This window comes from Mesoplodon mirus (assembly GCF_964341445.2).
Source record: "Mesoplodon mirus genome assembly, chromosome: 19".
Lineage (NCBI taxonomy): Eukaryota > Metazoa > Chordata > Mammalia > Artiodactyla > Ziphiidae > Mesoplodon > Mesoplodon mirus.
In genome coordinates this window covers 6990474-7009460 of record NC_138995.1, presented here as the reverse complement: position 1 = coordinate 7009460, position 18987 = coordinate 6990474, and the positions used below count along the sequence as shown (strand labels likewise).

The 18987-nt window shown below is 50.6% G+C and overlaps 1 protein-coding gene across 1 annotated transcript in view; it reads left to right on the top strand.

The window, feature by feature from the left end:
- Positions 1-4472: 4472 nt before the first annotated feature.
- Positions 4473-18987, top strand: part of PLCG2 (phospholipase C gamma 2) — a 150225-nt gene continuing 135710 nt past the window's right edge. The window contains exon 1 of the mRNA XM_082605758.1: positions 4473-4978. Coding sequence (XP_082461884.1) covers positions 4786-4978 — 193 coding nt within the window. The 5' untranslated portion in view covers positions 4473-4785. The remainder of the gene's footprint in view (positions 4979-18987) is intronic.

Genomic DNA, 18987 nt, shown 5'->3' with positions numbered 1-18987 from the left:
CCGTTTCGACGGGGGGCGGGGGGCGCTTGGCGCCTGGATTCCAGAGGGGGCCCGGGAGGGGCTCTTGTAGCACCCTGATCTTGAACTAGAGTGAGAAAGTATGGGGGGGGGCACGCGCATGGGAAACAGGTGGCCTTGTCAGTCAGTGTAATTCGAATTTCGGTTCCAGCTGTGTAACCTTGGGCAAATTGAAGAATCTCTGAGCCTCAGTTTCTTCCCCTGGGTACTTGGGCCACCCAGGCCTCCATTCCAGGGCTGCCACTTCTTCACCCTGTGCCTAAGGGCCCTGCGTTGGGGCTCGGGCCTTCATCCTTAGCTACAGTCTTGCAGGGAGTCTTAATTTAGGGGTCCCTGGCCGCCTCAGGCAGTTACTCCTATTACAAAGGTATGGATGCCCCGTGTGTACCAGCTCAGGACGATACTCACTGCAGGTTTCCTTGATGCTGAAATGGCCTAATCATGCTGCAGCCCTCCCCCCTCCCCCTCCCTCTACCTGGAGCCTGTGAAACTCCTCTGGAAGAGGCCAAGCCAGGACCCCCATAAAGAGCCCTTTGGCTGAGTGGAGTTGATGGAAAATGGCGGGTGAGGAAATTTTTGAAAGCACATCTTCATTTGGAAAACACTTAAAAACACAAAGCAGAAAACTCATCCATTGTGTTAGCACTTAAATCAGTCAAAAGTCAGGTCAGACCCTTTACCTTCTCCCACTCTCCGAAAGTAACCACTCCTCCTGGATTTATAAGCAGACAGTCTTTTAAAAAATGTAATTATATTTATGCTTATTAGTTTGCAACTTTTTCTTCATCCACCTCACGAATCTTTCCAGATCAAATTGCGTGTAAATCTTCCTCATTCTTTCCAATAGCTACTGAGCATTCTTTAATGTGTGTGTGTCCTATCATTTAAGGGACCCCCCCCATTCGTGAGCAGTTGAATTGTTTCTTGTTTTTTTTTTTTCCTCTTTGTATTACAAATGATGCTTCTGTGAATATTTTTGTGTGTGTTTCTGCACAGCACTGGATCAAAGCATATGCATGTTTTACATTTTAGTAGGTGCTCACAGATTGCCCTAAAAAAAAAAAAAAAAAAAAAAGTTGAAGTAACGCACATTCCTACCTGCCCCAGCTGACACTGCTTGGTTCCTGCAATGAAAATATGTATCGCTTTGTTGCTGTAGGGTGGGTGTGAGATGCAGCAGTAACGTCCCTCGAGCTGTAGGATGGGCTGTTACCTCTCAGGGATGCGACTGTACCAAAGTCTAACAGAATTGTTTCGTGGGATTTTGTATGAAATTCTGTACTTCTCTAACGTGTGCAGAGAGCACTGAAGATAACTCCCCTGTTTCCTGGTTCTGGGTCCTTGTATCCCAGAAGTTTATTTTCTATTTTCTATTTTATTTTTTATTGGAGTATAGTTGATTTAAAATGTTGTGTTTCTTCTGTACAGCAGAGTGAATCAGTTACACATATACATGTATCCACTCTCTTTTAGGTTATTTTCCCACATAGGTCATTACAGAGTAATGAGTAGAGTTCCCTGTGCTACACAGCAGGTCCTTATTAGTTATTTATTTTATATATAGTGTAGTGTGTATGTGTCAATCCCAATCTCCCAGTTTATCCCCCCTCCCTTTCCCCCCCGTAACCATAAGTTTGTTTTCTACATCTGTGACTCTACTTCTGTTTTGTAAATAAGTTCATTTGTACCATTTTTTTGGATTCCACATATAAGCAGTATCATAGGATATTTATCTTTCCCAGAAGTTTATTTCGAATAGAAGGACATGAAAAGTAGAATCTTGTTAAATCTCAGCCACATTTGTATTTACACCATAAGTCACTTTTATAAAGTTACCCAGGGAGGTTGAGAAACAGGAACAAAAAAGGGATTTCAAGGCTATTTCTTTCTTTTTCTTTTTTTTTTGAAAGCAGAAGCAAAATAGAAATTGCCTGTGATGGCTAGTGCCCTCCCCTGGGGTCAAGGCCTCAGAGACCTCCTTACCTTAGTTGCTGAAGCACTGAACTCTGGAAGCCTGAGTTGGGAGCTGGTGGATTTTGGTGGTTGACTCCAAGGATCTTGTGGCCGTGAGGATGTCTTCCCAGTTCTTGGGGAAGGACGTGAGAGACTTGGTGTTTATGGTTGAACCAATCCACTGGGCTTCTAAGTGGGAAGTAACCAGAATCCTGGGAAGGTTAAGTCCAAGGCCCTCCCAGAGTCAGAAAGAACTGAGGGCCCTGGTGCTTCCCGGTTGGCTGGTTTACGTGGCAGTGTTGTGAGGGGTTGTGTGTTTCCTATTTGTGCCCTGCTACACGTGGGCCTTGAGCCCTGGGAGTGGGGAACTCAGGAGGTGTATGGCTGGGACCTGGTCCAAGTCCTGGTTCTGACACTTTCCAGCTGTGTGACCTTGGACAAGTCCTTTGACCTCTTTGCCAAGTTAGTTACTGTCTGACCATATTCTGCCACCAGATTCTGGATTCCAGAAGGCAGGTGCTGAAGGAGCAGGGGCATGGGATTCAGACTGGGGTTCCGATCCTCATGTCACCATGTGTCTCTGTGACCTTGATCACATGATTTCACCTCCCAGGACTTGAGATTTCACCTCCGGTATTTCTCATTGAAGTAAATGAGATGAACGAGATATGGCAGGTGCAGGCGCCTGGGGAGGGCCAATAAACAGCTAGTTTACCAGGGTGAGACTGGCCTCAGGCACCTTGTTCATCCCCTGACCTGGATTCGAGGGCGGTGAGGCAGGAGGCTCAGGTCAGGCAGAGTTCTTGGCCTACCCTGTAGTCCTGCTGCTGGGCCTTTGCTTAAGCCTGTTCCTCTGACTAGAACACTGTTCCCTCCCACTTCATCATTTTTAAAGCTTGGATTCAGACGCCCCCTTCCCCCAGAAGCTTCCTATGAACACTGTCAGTTCCCAGCCTTACCTCAGACTAAGGACCCCTTCTTGCTACTCCGTTTATTACCCCCACCCCCATGTCTCTGCTACTGCAGAGTCATTGAGCTGACTGGTCCCTTTCCAAATGGGTGGAGAGCAGGTGTAATTCATGAGCTTATCGCTGGGCTGTCAGCATACCTGGGAGGTGCCTTTGGCTGTGGGTGTGAGGTAGAGGGATGAGGGAGCAAAGGACAGGGCCTGGGCCGCTCCCTGCACCCCTCACTTGCATACAAGTCCACCCTCCATGTCTGTCATAGAGTTGACCCTTGATTAATGTCTTGACCAGCTGTCTGATTAATATGATCAGAGGCCCTGCTAGATGCTGGTGGCTGTACACACATTGTGGTGTCTAGTCCTTCCAGAGCCCCTCGAGGGTGGTATTGTTATCCTCATTATACAGCCGGGGAAACTGAGGCCCTGATTTTGAGCAACTTGGCAAAGAGGCTGTGGGGAGGCTGAGCCAGTGTGGAGGCCCAGACAGCCCTGGCTGAACACCAGTTTCTCTACAGAGTAGCAACTGTGAGCCTAAAGGGATTTGGAGGAGGGGAGGAGGTAAGAAAGATACAGGGAACAGTGGATAGTGACAGTAACAGGAGCTAAATCTGAGGAGCATTGACTTTGCATCTTTGTTTTACGGGCTGAGATATATTATCTGGTTCAATCCTTACGAGAACCTTTGGAGGTTCTTTCATCTGTCATCTTCCCCTTTACAAGGGCGGCAATTCAGCCTGCGGGTGTAAGTGACTTGGGGTAGGGGCTGCAGTCTGCAAGCCTGAAGTTAAGTCCCTTCTGAGTGAGGGGCAGTGAGTCTTTGGACATTTGGGAGGCAGACTGGGGGGGAGGGTTTTTGCAGAGCAGGGGCTTAGGGAGCAACATGATTTCACGCTTGTTCTTAAAGCATCCTTTTGGTTCCTGGTCCGAGAGTTGACTGTAGGGGCTGGAGCGGAAGCAGGGAGACCAGTTAGCAGGCGATCAGAACGACCCAAGTATAAGATCCTTGGAGGGACCAGTGAAGCAGTGAGACTGGATTCTGGGTTTGCCTGTGGATTGGATGTGGGCGTGAGAGAAACCAGACAAGGAAGGCCCTGAGATTTGGGGCGCAAACACCTCTCTGGGAAATGCCACCTGTGCACGAGGATGAGGGATCGCCAGGGACACCCCTTGGGTGCTGAGCTGCACACCAGGTGCTTCACAGGTGGCTTCCTAACTGTTCCGATGAAGCTGGGGCTCACGGAGGTCACGCAGCCTGCCCAGGTCCACACGGTCCGTGGCAACCTACACCAGGATTTGAACGTGAGGCTGCTGGGCCCTGCTGTTTTCTGCCCTTTTTGCCCCAGTTCCATGGACACGTTCGGAAGGTTTTTTTTTTTTTTTTTTTTTTTTTTTCCTGTTCCCAACTTCACTCGGGAAGTAAAGGGATGGTTGGAAATCTCTTGGCAGGGTGTCAGGGGTGGGGTCAGGAGTCAGTCTGGGCTGCTCTGGCTATTCAAATGTTCCACAGCATCAGAGTATGTGGGGAAGGAGTGGTAACAGCCAGGCTGGGGTGATTTGGTTATTTAAAGCCGGGATAGTGGTTGGGTCACTGAGGTCGAGGGCCCCACCCACACCTCACTTCCATTTAAACCTCTGTGTGTCCTGCCTGGGCCCTCTGAGCGGCCAGCGAGTCTCCGCCACTAGAACCTTCTCCCCACACTCATCCCGATGGGCATGAGACAGGATTTTGGCTCTTGAAGTCTCAGCCAAATCCCGCTCAGTTAACTAAAACCAGTTCCCTCCTTTATTCCACCCTTCCAGCCTCCCTCGTTCTCTCACTCCTTGCTTGCGTCCCCCTGGAGCGGGCGACCATGAGCACCACGATCAATGTGGACGCCCTTCCGGAGTACGAGAAGAGTCAGATCAAGAGGGCCCTGGAGCTGGGCACGGTGATGTCGGTGTTCAGCTTCCGCAGGTCCACGCCGGAGCGGAGGACTGTCCAGGTGGTCATGGAGACGCAGCAGGTGGCCTGGAGCAAGACGGCCGATAAGATCGAGGGCTTCCGTGAGTACCTTCTCACCTTCCTGCCCAGACCAGTGGTCACGGCAGTTGTTGTTGGTTTGATACCTTCTGAAAGTGAAAGCAGGGCCGCGCTGTCTGGGTCTTCGAATGGGTTTAGAGCAGGTGGGGGAGGTTAGCCAGGAAACAGCGGGTGAAGGAACAGAAGCCTGCATGGGCCAACCTGGAAGTGACATCCAGGCAGCTCACCTGGGATGGCAGGGGCCGGGCTCCCTGTCTCACAGCGTCGGGGAGCATTTGTTTCGAGTTGATGGTCAAGCCGTCTGCCCTTTGAGGGCTGACTGGCCAGAGCTTGTGGAAACTCATAGCTTGGTGGCCAGACGAGCAGAGTGAGAGGCCTGTGCCGTAGCTGCAGGTGGACAGAGCGCATTGCTGACTGTTCTGTAGCTCTGAAGGGAAGTTCTGGTCCAGGTGGAGGCATCTTCTTCTCCCCATCCTCTTTACATTCGGCAGTTGGCTCAGTTCCTAAAGTTTCTAAGACAGTTTTTAACAAACAGAGTTAGGAGACTTAAGCAATTTTCAGTTGCAGAGACTTGTTTAATTTGACTTTTTTATTGGCTACTTTTTAATTGAGGAATTAAAATGTACACTTGGGGGAAAATGAGACAATTCATAAATAAATGTCTCTTCCCCAGCCCACGTCATGCTCCAGAGGCAAGCTCATTACCAAGTTCTTTGGTCTTCCAGAAGTATTCTATGCTTGTGTGATGTGTGCATTGTGTTTCTTACATGAATGGGTACCTACTACATACACTTCTGCACTTTGATTTCTTTTTTTCTTTTTTTTTTTTGCTGTACGCGGGCCTCTCACTGTTGTGGCCTCTCCCATTGCGGAGCACAGGCTCCGGATGCGCAGGCTCAGCGGCCATAGCTCACGGGCCCAGCCGCTCCGCGGCATGTGGGATCCTCCCGGACCGGGGCACGAACCCGTATCCCCTGCATCGGCAGGCGGACTCTCAACCACTGCACCACCAGGGAGGCCCTGATTTCTTTTTTTAATTTAACAATTATCTTGGAGGTGGTTTATTATCGGCATATTGAGCTGCCTTTTTCTTTCATGGCCACATAGCATTCTGGCTACAGTGTAACAGTTTAACCCCTAGAGACGGACACTTGGGTTTTTCCAGTCTTTTGTTATTAGCTGCAGTGACTATACTTGGATTCTAGTTTTTTTTTTTTTTTTTTTTTTTTTTTTTTTGCAATACGCGGGCCTCTCACTGCTGTGGCCTCTCCCGTTGTGGAGCACAGGCTCCGGAAGCACAGGCTCAGCGGCCATGGCTCACGGGCCCAGCCGCTCCACGGCATGCGGGATCTTCCCGGACCGGGACACGAACCCGTGTCCCCTGCATCGGCAGGCGGACTCTCAACCACTGCGCCACCAGGGAAGCCCGGATTCTAGTTTTTAAAAAAAATTTTTTGGTAACAGATTTATGGTGATATAATTCACATACCATATAATTCATCCATTTAAAATGAACAGTTCAGTATATTCAGATATGTGCAACCACTGCCACTACCACAATTTTCATCACGCCAAAAAGAAACCCTGTACCTTTTAGCCATCCCTCTATTCCTCATCCACCTCTCCTGCCCTAAGCAATCATCAATCTCCTTTCTATCTCTATAGATTTCCCTGTTCTGGACATTTCCTCTAAAAGGAACCATATAGTATATGGCCTTTTGTGACTGGCTTCTTTTACTTAACACAATGTTTTCCAGTGTTTTCAGGCTTCATCCACGTTGTGGTGTGTCTCAATACTTCATTCCTTTATGTGGCTGAGTAATATCCCATTGTATAGATATTCCACAGTTTGTTGATCCATTCATTTGTTGATGGACATTTGGGTTGTTTACACTTTTTGGCTATTATGAATCCTGCTGCTAGGAGCATTCATGAGTGATTTTTTGTATGGCTGTGTGTTTTCATTTCTCCTGGGTATCTGTCTAGGAGTAGCATTGCTCCTAGGTCAGTATGGTAACTTTGTTAATCATTTTAGGAATTGCCAGACTATTTTCCAAGTTGTTGCACCATTTTACATTCCCACCAACTGTGTGTGAGGGTCATCCTTGCATTATGCTTTCATGCACACATATTGTGTTTACCTGAAGGACAGCTTCCTATATGTGTTATTTCTGAGTTAAAGGGTACAGGCTATTTTAACTTTTAAAGGACAGTTGGACAGCATCCCACAGAGGCCCACGAGGTGTTGAGGGTACCTCCCGTTCCCCACACCCTCATCCACTCTGCCATGGGGTTCTGAACTTGGCCGTTCACAGGTGGTCTCTGATAGCTCGGTGTAGTTCTTCGTTTGATTTCTTTCATCATGAGTGAGATTAAGTAGCTTTCCAAAAGGTTTCTCCTGGCTTTGGAGCCGAGCAGGCCTCTAGTGGCACAGAGCCAGAAGCCCCGCTTTGCAAGTGCCCATGTCTGGAGGCAGCAAACTCTCCTCCGGGTTTTGTTTGCATTGGCCGCACTCCGCCTCCCAGGTGGCCCAGAGACCTGTCGCAGCTGGGGCGGGGGTGGGGGCCTGCCTGGGGATGAAAGGGCACGGATGGTAAATACTGGTGTCCTGCACTGAGAGTGGATGGCTGGTCCCTTCTCTTCTGGGGGTTGAACATTGGAAACACCTGGTGAGGGGCATTTAAAGATACAGCCTACTGGAACTTTCTCCTGAAAGTTCTGATGGGTGTGAGACAGGATTTTGGCTCTTGAAATCCACACACTATAGTTCTCCCCACTCATTAACCAAAAGCGGTTCCTCCTCCTCCCTGGAGTGGCTGAGGATGACTGTCATTCACCAGGTTGGTTGGGATTCAGTATTTTAATAGGCGCCCCGGGTGATCCTGTAGCTATAGGTTTGGTAGGTACTGCTCTGGAGACTCCCTCCCTCCCTCCGTCCTCCCCTCAGTCCATCCACCCTTCCTTCCCTCCTTCCTTTCTTCCACCCATCCTTCCTTACCTCTGTCCATCTATATTTGAATGCCCGCTCTCCCAGGCACTATTCTAGGTCCTGGAGATACAGCAGGAATTACATTAGACTCCAGTCCTCGTGGAGCCTACATCGTTTGATTAGGTACAAGCAGTGTGGAGCTGACTTCCAGCACATTTGATGAGCTTTGCCATGTGACCGCAGGGCAAGCTGCCTCCACTTTCTGAGATCTGATTGTCTTATCTGCAGAATGGGAGTGACATTGGTATCCATGCACACGGTTACGGTTGGGAATGAGTAAATGAGTCGATACATCAGAGGCTGGAACATGAGGTACAGCACAGGGTAAGCCCTGGACCGGTGGCAACTGCTGCTGCCATTTTTGCCATGGGTTGTTTGATGACAAGTGGCATCCAGCTTGTCCCGGGCAGCAGAGTCTTGCTTAGGCGTTTGGACTTTTTCTGGAGAGCAGTAGGGACCCACCAAAGTGTTTTCAGAAGAGGGATGATGCGAACACGTTTGCGTTTTGGAACGTGCGCTGGCGAGCCTGTGTGATACGGCTATGTCAGTAGTGTTTGTAAAGCAGCAGAAAACCCAGTTTGGGAGTAAAGAGCTTAGAAAAGGTGCTCCCTTGACCACTTAGAGAGAACAGGCCTTTGGGCCCTAGGTGGGGACTCTCAGCACCGCATTTTCAGCCTCCTGACATAGGGGTGTCCTGGGGGGGCCCCCACAGCTGTCGTGTTGCTTCAGGGGTCCTAGTTAGTGGGGTCCTCCAGGTTACTGTGGCATCTGCAAGGGGCAGGCAAACAGGAGGGAGCACGAGCATGTGGTCCTGGGGTAACTGGCAAGCAGCCTGTGACCTTTGGACAGGTGTCACACACCCCCTGCAGGCCTGGGTGAAGGTAGACACCCAGGGGTCCCACTGTGCAAAGCAGTGAGTGGGTCTCAGCCGGGGCAATCCCATCCCCACCCATTCAGGGGCATTTGGCAACGCCTGGAGATACTTTTAGTTGTGATTATTTGGGGGGGCTTCTGGCATCTAGTGGATTGAGGCCAGGGGTGCTGCTAAACACCTTACAATGCACAGGACAGTCCCCACCCCCGCCAAAACAAAGTTATCCCGTATAAAGTGTCAGTGGTGCCAAGGTTAAGAAGCCCTGGTCTAAAGTCATGCGTTTGCTTTGCTTAGAACCGTAAAATGGCACTGGGTATATTTGGGTTTCTCTTGGGACCCTGTCATGACGGAGCTATGTCATGTGTTCAGCCCATATTTGCTGTCATATTGGGTGCTAGATCCTGATAAGAGAGAGGAGGAAGGATGGAGTCCCTGCCCTGGAGGGAACAGATGCAGCACCTGGGCATTGTAGGATTGTGTGGTCGGTACACAGTGCAGGTCTGCGCTGGGTACTTCACGAGGAAGAAAGGCTCTTGTCCCCCTCAGTGGGGATGGGGGGGTGGTAGGAAATGGGGGGAGGCCTCATAGCAGCGGAGCTGCTTGTGTGGAGAGTTAAGGGAGGGGCTTGTCAGGTGGCCAGCAGGACGCCTGCCCTGAAGTGGGGTCAGTAGGTGCCATTGGATGCAAGTGAGTAGATTTGTGGGTCAGTGATTTGGACAGGGCTTAGCTGGACGGTTCTTCTACTCTTTGTGGCCTGGACTGAGGTGGCACTCAACTGGCATATCACCTGGTCTGGAAGGTTCCAGAATCTTGACTCCCATGTCTGGTGCTGTGGTGGTGATGGCTGGAAGCCTGGGCTCAGCTGGAAATGTTGGCTGAGCACCTGCTGCGTGGCAGTCCCAGGGTAGCTGGACTTCTTACATGGTGCCTGGTGTACCCCCTGGGTGTGTGTTCCAAGAGTCCCAGGCCAAAGCTGCTGGGCTTCTTATGACTTAGCCCAAGAACTCCCAGAAAGTCACGTGCTCAGGTCACCAGGGCCAACTCAGGTTCAAAGCATGGGGAATCTTCTCTTGGGGAGGGCGAGGCTCGCATGTCCAGGGTGGGAAAAAGTTGGCAGCAGCCACCTTGGAGCCAAGTGACCTTGAGAACGGCTGGACTCTGGATCCAGACTTGTAGCTCAACTCCCCGCTTGATCAAACACTAGGTGCTGCGTGATCCAAGGCAGGTTGTTTGACCTCTCTGTGCCTGTTTCCCTGTTGGTCAAGTGAAATGATAGTAGTCCCCACCAATAAGATAAGGGTGAGAATCAAACGGATTTTATCATATGTACTTTTTAATTTTTAAAATAAATTTATTTATTTTTGGCTGGGTTGGGTCTTCAGTGCCTCGTGCGGGCTTTCTCTAGTCGCGGCGAGCAGGGGCTACTCTTCATTGCAGGGTGCGGGCTTCTCATTGCGGTGGCTTCTCTTGTTGGGGAGCACGGGCTCTAGGCGTGCGAGCTTCAGTAGTTGTGGCGCACAGGCTTAGTTGCTCCGCGGCATGTGGGATCTTCCCGGACCAGGGCTCAAACCCATGTCCCCTGCATTGGCAGGCGGATTCTTAACCACTGCGCCACCAGGGAAGTCCTTATGTACTTTTTTATATGTACATGTTTTATCTGTATATAAAAGGTACATATTTTAGTGGGTGGGACTCCCAAGGCCTGGCTTCTAATAAAGACGATGGTCTCCAGGCAGACACTCACCTCTTGGCTGTCATTCTCCCGTTTACTTTCCAAGGCTGATGGGCAAGGTGGTGCCCTGTGTTCCTTCCTGCACTGGCTCCTGAGTCTCTGGATGTCGGGAGGGAGCTCATGCCGGGAAGTGCTGCCTCTCTGGTTTTTCTTTTTTTCCAGGGGCACCAGCTGCGTAGACTCCAGCTGGAAAGGAGCCCGCTTGGGGACCTTTCTGAGTTGAACCTTTGGGGTCCTCTTGCATCTTGTCCATTTGGGAGGGCGGTCTGGAATGCGTCTCAGGAGCCCATGTGGTGCCAGCTGTTTGTGGAGTGTGGATGGGGCCGGCTGTGCAATGAGCCGCCTTTGAGGACGTGGACCATGTCCCTCTTGACTGAATGGGCCCTTTATCCTCAAGTTTTCACTTCTGCTTACGCGTGTTTTCTCCGTCTGCTTAGTTTTGGCAAGTGGTGGCTGCCCGTGAATGAGGGATTCTCGCAAATAGGAGCTGTTCTGTTTCCCTGGTATTAGGTTCTTGGCTTGCCTGTGACCCTGTGAACAGGAAGCAGGAATCATCCCCACTTTATTACGAGGAAACCGAGTCCTGGCGAGACTAGGTGACATGCCCGAGGCTGCACAGTCAGGAAGGGGCACAACTACAGTTTGCGTTCGTTCAACCTGCCTTCAGGGTCTCGAGTCTTCCGCTCTGTGTTGCTATCTTCTCTTACATGATATCGGAGATGTCTGAGCCCGTATGGGATGGAGAAGCACCCTGCTGGGGACCTAAGAATGACAGCTTCGTTCAGGTTTCGTTACGACAGGAGGGAAGGCACCGGTTCCTTATTCGCGCAGAGGACACGCTCTGCCTGGTGCTGAGGTGCCAGGGGAAGGAGGCTCGAGAGGTGCCTGGTTAGCGGGGAGCCAGACATGCCTGCTGGAGACCCCACAGTGGAGACAAGTGCGGACACAGCCAGGGGCGCTGAAATGGGCTCGTCTTGTATCCTGGCTTCTTCTGAAATCCAACCTTGAGCTTCTTACCCATCTTTAAAAAAAAAAAGAGTATTTTGCCAAGTTCTTATTTTAACAAAGTGTTTTTCAAACGATGGAGAAATAGATGTTTTTTTTTTCCCACTGGCATCTTCCGTCTAAGAAGAAATCCATTGTCTGAAAGTGGTTCCCAAGCTCTGTCAGTCAAGTGTCCCATCAGAAATAAGATTCCACCAATGCCCCCAGTGTGTACAAACTTATTTTTCTTTTTAAAGAATTTTTCTTCTTTTTTAATTGAAGTATAGTTGATTTGCAATGTTGTGTTAGTTTCAGGTGTATGGCCAAGTGGCTCAGTTATACCTATACATATATCTCTTCTTTTTCAGATTCTTTTCCCTTATAGGTTATTACGAAATACTGAGTATAGTTCCCTGTGCTCTAGAGTAGGTCCTTGTTGGTTATCTCTTTTGTATATAGTAGTGTGTATATGTTAATCCCAAACTTCTAATTTGTCCCCTGCCCCCTTTCCCCTTTGGTAACCAGAAGTTTGTTTTCTGTGTCTGTGAGTGTGTTTCTGTTTTGTATATAAGATCATTTGTATCATTTTTTTTTTTTTAGATTCCACATATAAGTAATATCGTATGGTATTTGTGTTTCTCTGTTTGGCTTACTTCACTTAGTATGATAATCTCTAGGTCTAACTGTCTTGTTACACGTGGCATTATTTCATTCTTATGGTTGAGTAATACTCCATTTTGTGTGTGTGTGTGTGTGTGTGTACACATACAATTTTTGATCATAGATGTGCAGTTACGGTAACAGCACAGGCTCTGGAGCCCGAGGGCCTGGCTTCAGATCCCAGCCCTGCCTCTTCACTGGAGGGTGACCTTGGACCATCCATGTCACCTCTCTGTGCCCCTTTTCCACGTCTGTAAAATGAGAATCGTAAGAGAACCTGTCTCCTAAGGCTCCTGTGAGGATTAAATGAAGTAATACATGTAACCTGCTTTCAACAGTGCTGGGCACAGAGGAGGTAGGTGCTCAAGCATCTGCTGCTCCTGTCCGCATCAGACGTGAAGGGAAACGGCACTGTGGAAAGGATGCCATGAATGTGAGAACCTGCATTTATGTAATGAGATCCTTGTTTCTTTCCTGCACCCGAATGGGTTGTCCTCCTCCTCTTCCGGGGTACGGATTCCCTAGGGCGGAGCCTGCTGGTGTGAGAAACAGAGCTCTTGTTTTCATTCCTGACATGGATGGAGACCTGCCTGTACGCTGGTCAGTGGAGGAATCGGTTTCTGTGTTTATTCAAGGGTTGTCTTCGGCCCTGGATGACGATCACTTGGCGTGATTAGAATTCAGCCCTCTGTTGGTTTAGCAAACACTCAGAGGACGTGGTGTGTGTCGGGTATGGTGCTTGTCACTGGGGACTGCACGGTGAGCGGGACAGCGTGGACCCCCAGAGGAGCTTACAGTGTCACGGGAAAGGCAGAAAAAGCCAGGCCAATCATTCAGTCGTTCTGGATGGTGTTGGGTGCTAGGAAAGGAAGAAGCAGGACCCCTTGACAGAGTAACCGGTGACGATCACTGTTTTAGGAGGCCACGCCTCAGGGGAGCATTTCCATGGAGGTGACATTTGAGCTGAGACTTGAAAGGTGATAAGGGAGCCATGAGAAGGTCTAAGGGGAGAGCATTCTGGGCAGAGGGCACAGCAATAAAGCTTCTGTATTAGTCAGGGTAGACTAACAGCAGTGACAAGTGATTTCTTGATCTCATGCAAGTTTCTCAGGTCATGGTCTAGTGGGATTGGGGGGTGGGGCTCTGCTGTCTGGTGGCACCACTGTCCCCTCAGCCATCTGAGGCCACTGCAGGGTCTTCTCTTCGGCCAGCATGTGGCAGAAGAGGAAGAGGGGAGGATGGCTTAGGAGGTTTTAGGGGTCATCTCTGGAACCGATGTGCCTCTTCCCTCCCATCATCCATCGACCAGAACTTGGCATGTGACTGGCTACAAAGGATGCTGGGAAATGTGGCCCAGTTTTGTGTCAGGAAGAATGGGAAAGCGGCTTGTCAGGCGTCCCCCAGGCTCTTCCACGACCCCTAATTTTGGAAGATGAAGAGGTGGCTGTAGGAGCCCCACTGATGGCTAGAGAATAGAATGATTGTACGGATTTAGGGATCCTTGCAGGAATTCAGGGACATGAAGAGCCTTTGCACTGGGCCTCCTGGGAGGGGGAGGTGATGGCACTGAGGACTCTCCCATCCCATCTGTGACAGGAGCTGCCACTGGTGACGTCTCTCCATAGATGGGCTTTGTCGGCCGTCTTAGGTTTCCTCATAGTCATGGCTAGACCCTCCCCAGCAAAGCTCTCCACTTTGACTGTGTAGCCCCATCAGTGAAGGCTTTGGGTCCCAGCCTCCCAACGATGGATGCCTCTGATTGGCTGGGTCTTCTGAGCACGTGCTCGGGGGTTGGCTGCCTTTGAGACCAGTGTCCTCTCGGTCAGCTTTGATGTGGAGGGTGGGTTAGACGGGTCTCCTGATAGAGAACAGGGTCTGGCTTCTTCAGGACTCTGGGCAGAGATGGGTCCCTGTTCCGGGTGAATTGTGTCTCCCTTCCAAATTCATGTGTTGAAGCCCTAATCCCCAGGACCTCAGAAGGTGACCTTATTTGGAAATAGGGTCTTTGCAGATGTAATTAGTTAAGATGAGGTCATGCTGGCACAGAATGGGCCCCTAATCCCATATGACTGGTGTCCTTATAAGAAGAGGACACGCGCGCACGCGCAACGCCTCTGTAAGCTTGGGAACGCTGAGGGTTGCCGACATCACGGGAAGCCGGGAGGGATTCCCTCTCACAGCCACAGAAGGAGCCACCCCTGCCAACACCTTGATCTCAACTGTGAGACAATACATTTCTGTTGTTGAAGCCACCCAGTTGGGGGTGTTTTGCTACAGCATCCCTAGCAGACTAACACACTCCCCTTTCAAAGGAGCCCAAGGGGCAGGGAGGTGAGCCCAGCGATTGATGTATCCACGTGGCCGCAGATAATACGGACAAGCTGGAGTTTGTTGTAAAGGAATTTAAGAGCCCTTGCTTTATTCCAAGTGTCATCTCATTTCCTGGTTGCATTGGTCTTGGCTGTGAGGGTGTGAGAGGCAGTGTTGTGTGCTGGTTAAATGTGGGGACTGGAGCCAGCCTGCTTGGGTTTGAGTCCCAAGTCTGTGGCTTGGGCAAGAGACTTCCCTCTCTGTGCCTCTGTTTCCTCACCTGTAAAATGGGAAGAATGACAGTACCCACCTAATAGGGTCTTCAGGAGGATCAAATGAGCTCCTGAAGGTAAATCACTTAGAAAGGTAGGGGAAGCGCTATGTGAGGTTTGCTCTTGTTACCATGGCTCAGGCTTCTCGCCCGTCTCTTGGAAGTACATCCCTTGAATTCTCTCCTCCAAGTAACCAAGCCTCCCCTTTGGAGGACCCTGTGCATGTCTGGTTAGTTGTGGTCCAGCCAGTTCCCTGTGCTCCCGATGGCTGTGGAGGTGTTGACAGGACTCTCTTTTGGTCTGGCTTTTGGGGATCTCGGTGTCCCAGCCCAGAGGTCCATCTGGCCGTTGGGGAGGAGAAGACAGGAGAGAGTGACAGCTGGAGTGTGGACACATCTGCTCCGAGAAGCCAGAGGGCCGGCACAGGGAGCATCTGTGCTGTAGTGCCAAGCCCTGGCAGGCATCTGTGTTCCCGCTTCACACAATTAGAGGGTCCCCAACAGTGGGTGCAGGTTGGATCTCTTACACATGTCTGACTAGGGGAGGGAGCTATTAAAAGGCATCCCCTGGGCTTCCCTGGTGGTGCAGTAGTTGAGAGTCCGCCTGCCGATGCAGGGGACACGGGTTCGTGCCCCGGTCTGGGAAGATCCCACGTGCTGCGGAGCGGCTGGGCCCGTGAGCCATGGCCGCTGGGCCTGCGCATCCAGAGCCTGTGCTCCACAACGGGAGAGGCCACAACAGTGAGAGGCCCGCGTATCACAAAAATAAAAATAAAAATAAATAAAAGGCATCCCCTGGTGAATCCTGTAGGAAAGAAAATAATCTGCCTCCCCCTCCACCCTCCCCAGCCCACCCTCACCCCTACGCCCGTCCGTCTTCGCTGTAAACGAACATTTTCCCATATCAGGCGGGCGAAGTGACACGCCTTGTTTTGCCTTGGAAGAGACCTGAGTGCTGTGCACCTTGAGGTTGAAGCCAGAAATCCTGGTGTTGACTTTTCCTGCCCCCTGGCCATGCCTGACCCCAGAGCCAGGCCCTCGGTGCCTGTCACCCCACACACCGTGAGCTCCGGGAGGCTGGGGCCCACTGGTTCTGATCACCAGGGAGGCATCCCAGCACCTGGCCCACACCTGACCTGCAGTGGGTGCTTCTCAGAGACGTGGTCAGCAGACAGATCCAGGAAACCACACCTGGCTGTCCTCTCAGCCTCTGTCCCCTTCTCTCTCCCCAGAGGTGGCAGTGTCTGGGGTTAGGACAGCTCTGTGACAACTTCTTTATCCACACTTGCTGGTTCTGGCCTGGGCCTGTGCTTGCCTCAGTTTTCTCATGTGTGAGATGGGTAATTAATGGCTGGGCTACCCTGCAGGATGGTAGTGAGGATTACATTTGTAAGTGCATCTGACACGCATGGTATGTACCTGACAGAGCTTGTGTGGGCCGCATCTGTGTGTGCCTGGGGGCACTGGGGGCGGTCGTCATGTAGCCCACCCATGTAGAGGCTGGGCCCTCCTGACGCGTGTGGGTAGGGGTCCCACGGGGTTAAGGTCCCTTGGGTTTGAGCTTGGCTGTCGGCGGGCAGCCCAGCTCCTTGCCTTTCTCCCTCCGCAGTCCAGGGAGGCCTGGACTTGGAGGAGGAGCGTCCACAGGGCAGCGGTGAAGTTTCGTAAACAGAATCGGTGCTGATGCCAGTTTAGAGCAGGAGGGCCTCTTCCACATTCCTGGCACAGTATAGGGAGAAGCTGTAAGATGCTTTCATCTTACACGAGGTGTGCCGGTGGCCATGGTCGGGAGTGGGTTTTGAGGGGTAAAGTGTCTGTGTGTGAAGGATTCTGTTCTGAGAAGGAAAAGCCTGGGAACTTGCTGGTCAGTAGAATGGAAACCAGCAGAGTTAGAGCCAGCACCGCACAGTCGAGAGCGATATGGCAGGAGGAGGCCTCCAGGACTCACAGGGGCAGACACACCTCAGGACTGGGGGCCCGCCGGGGTCTCCCTGCCTCACCTTCTCAGTCCGATTGGGTCTCACCGGCCAGGTGTCACCTGCCTGCCACGCCTGGCCACTCCAGGCCACTCCTGGCCTGCTGCCAGCCTCTGCTGGTGGGAGCAGGGACCTGGCCGGGGGAGGACCGATGCCCCTGGGGCAGCAAGAAGGGCCTGCGCTGGGTGGCCGATGGTGAAAGTTACACCCGTGTCCTGTTGAAGACAGCTCCCAGCGAGGCCCCTCTGACGTGGTTTTATTTCCCCTAATTAAACAGCTCTTACTTTGTTTTTCTTGAAGCAAGTCACATGTGTCCATTAGTAGAAAGATTTTTTTTTTTTTTTTTTTTTGCAGTACGCGGGCCTCTCACTGTTGTGGCCTCTCCCGTTGCGGAGCACAGGCTCCGGACGCGCAGGCTCAGTGGCCATGGCTCACGGGCCCAGCCGCTCCGCGGCATGTGGGATCCTCCCAGACTGAGGCACAAACCCGTGTCCCCTGCATCGGCAGGTGGACTCTCAACCACTGCGCCACCAGGGAAGCCCCTAGTAGAAAGATTTTTAACTTTGACTGGTGAGGATTACGAACCGTTCGCCACCCCCGACCCAGAGGGATGCGTGTTCACACTTGGTGTAACCCTTCCAGATTTTTTTTTTGCAAGACAGTTACATTTTTACAAAACATAATCCTTTTATAATACTCTATAGTAATATGTGTTTTTCATTTTGTGCTATATTGTGACCACCTTCTTCTCTTTATGAGTTATTTAAAATGTTGAGATTGGTGTAGAGACAAAGATGACAAACGCCTGTGTACTTAAGAGCATGTCCTCTAGGGTCTGACTGCCTGGGTTCAGATCTTGGCTCTGTCACTTACAACGTTTGTGACCATGGACAAGTTTTTTAGCTTCTCATTTTCCAATCTATAAAATGGGGTAATAGTAATGCCTTCCTTACCGCATTCTCACGAGGATTAGGAGAGCTAACTGGAGCACACCTGGGGATAGGGCCTCACAGATAGCTCAAAGCACTCAGTAAGAGTTAGCTGCTGCTATTACGACCACTGCTTTTATTATTATTATTCTTTCTATATATTCTGTGGATACACCACCCTGCCCCCCAGCCCAGTATTCGCATCCTAATCCTCAGAACCTGTGACTCTTGCCCAGTGTGGTAAAAGGCTCTTTGGAGATGTGATTAAGTTAAGGATTTTGAGATGAGGAGATGATTCTGGATTATCTGGGTGGGCCCAGTGTCATCACAAGGGTCCTTATGAGTGAAAGGGAGGGAATTCCCTGGTGGTGCAGTGGTTAAGAATCCACCTGCCGATGCAGGGAACACGGGTTCAATCCCTGATCTGGGAAGATCTCACATGCTGCGGAGCAAGTAAGCCCATGCGCCACAACTACTGAGTCTGTGCTCTAGAGCCCACGTGCCACAACACCACAACTGCTGAGCCCACACTCCTAGAGCCCGTGCTCCGCAACAAGAGAAGCCACCGCGATGAGAAACCCGCACACCAGGATGAAGAGTAGCCCCTGCTTGCCGCAACTGGAGGAAGCCCGTGCGCAGTCACGGAGACCCAACGCAGCCAAAAACAAATAATAATAAAATTTTAAAAAAAGAAAGGGAGGGAGGAGGGTCAGAGTCAGAGGAGGAGACGTGATGTCAGAAGCAGAGGTTAGAGTGATGAAGTCAGTGCTTTGAAGGTGGAAGGGGTCCATGAGCCAAGGGATGTGGGCAGCCTCTAGAAGCTGGAAAAGGCAAGGAAACGGATTCTCCCCTGGCACCCCCAGAAGGAAGGGAGCCCTGTTGACACCTTGATTGTAGCCCAGTGAGACCCATATTTGGCTTCTGACCTCCAGAACTGTAAGATAATAAATGGTGGCACTAAGTTGGTGGTAATTTGTTACACAGCAGCAATAGGAAATGAATACACCCTCCTAATCAACATAGACACATCATAGTATTTGCTTTGGATCTTTTTTGTTTGTTTTTAAGAAATTAAATATTACAGTTAAGTCCTCATGTATACCCCTCCTTCCCTGGAGAAACCAGTATCATGCTTTGATAATTGTCATTCCCATGCATATTTTTTACATTTATTTCAAAAATTTTAGTCTGCAATTTATAATAGTATATTATTTGTGAGGTATCCACATAATATCAGCAGCTTTATTTGAACCGCCCATAGCTGGTTTACTACATGAGTACAGCTTGATAGATACACCTGTCCTTTA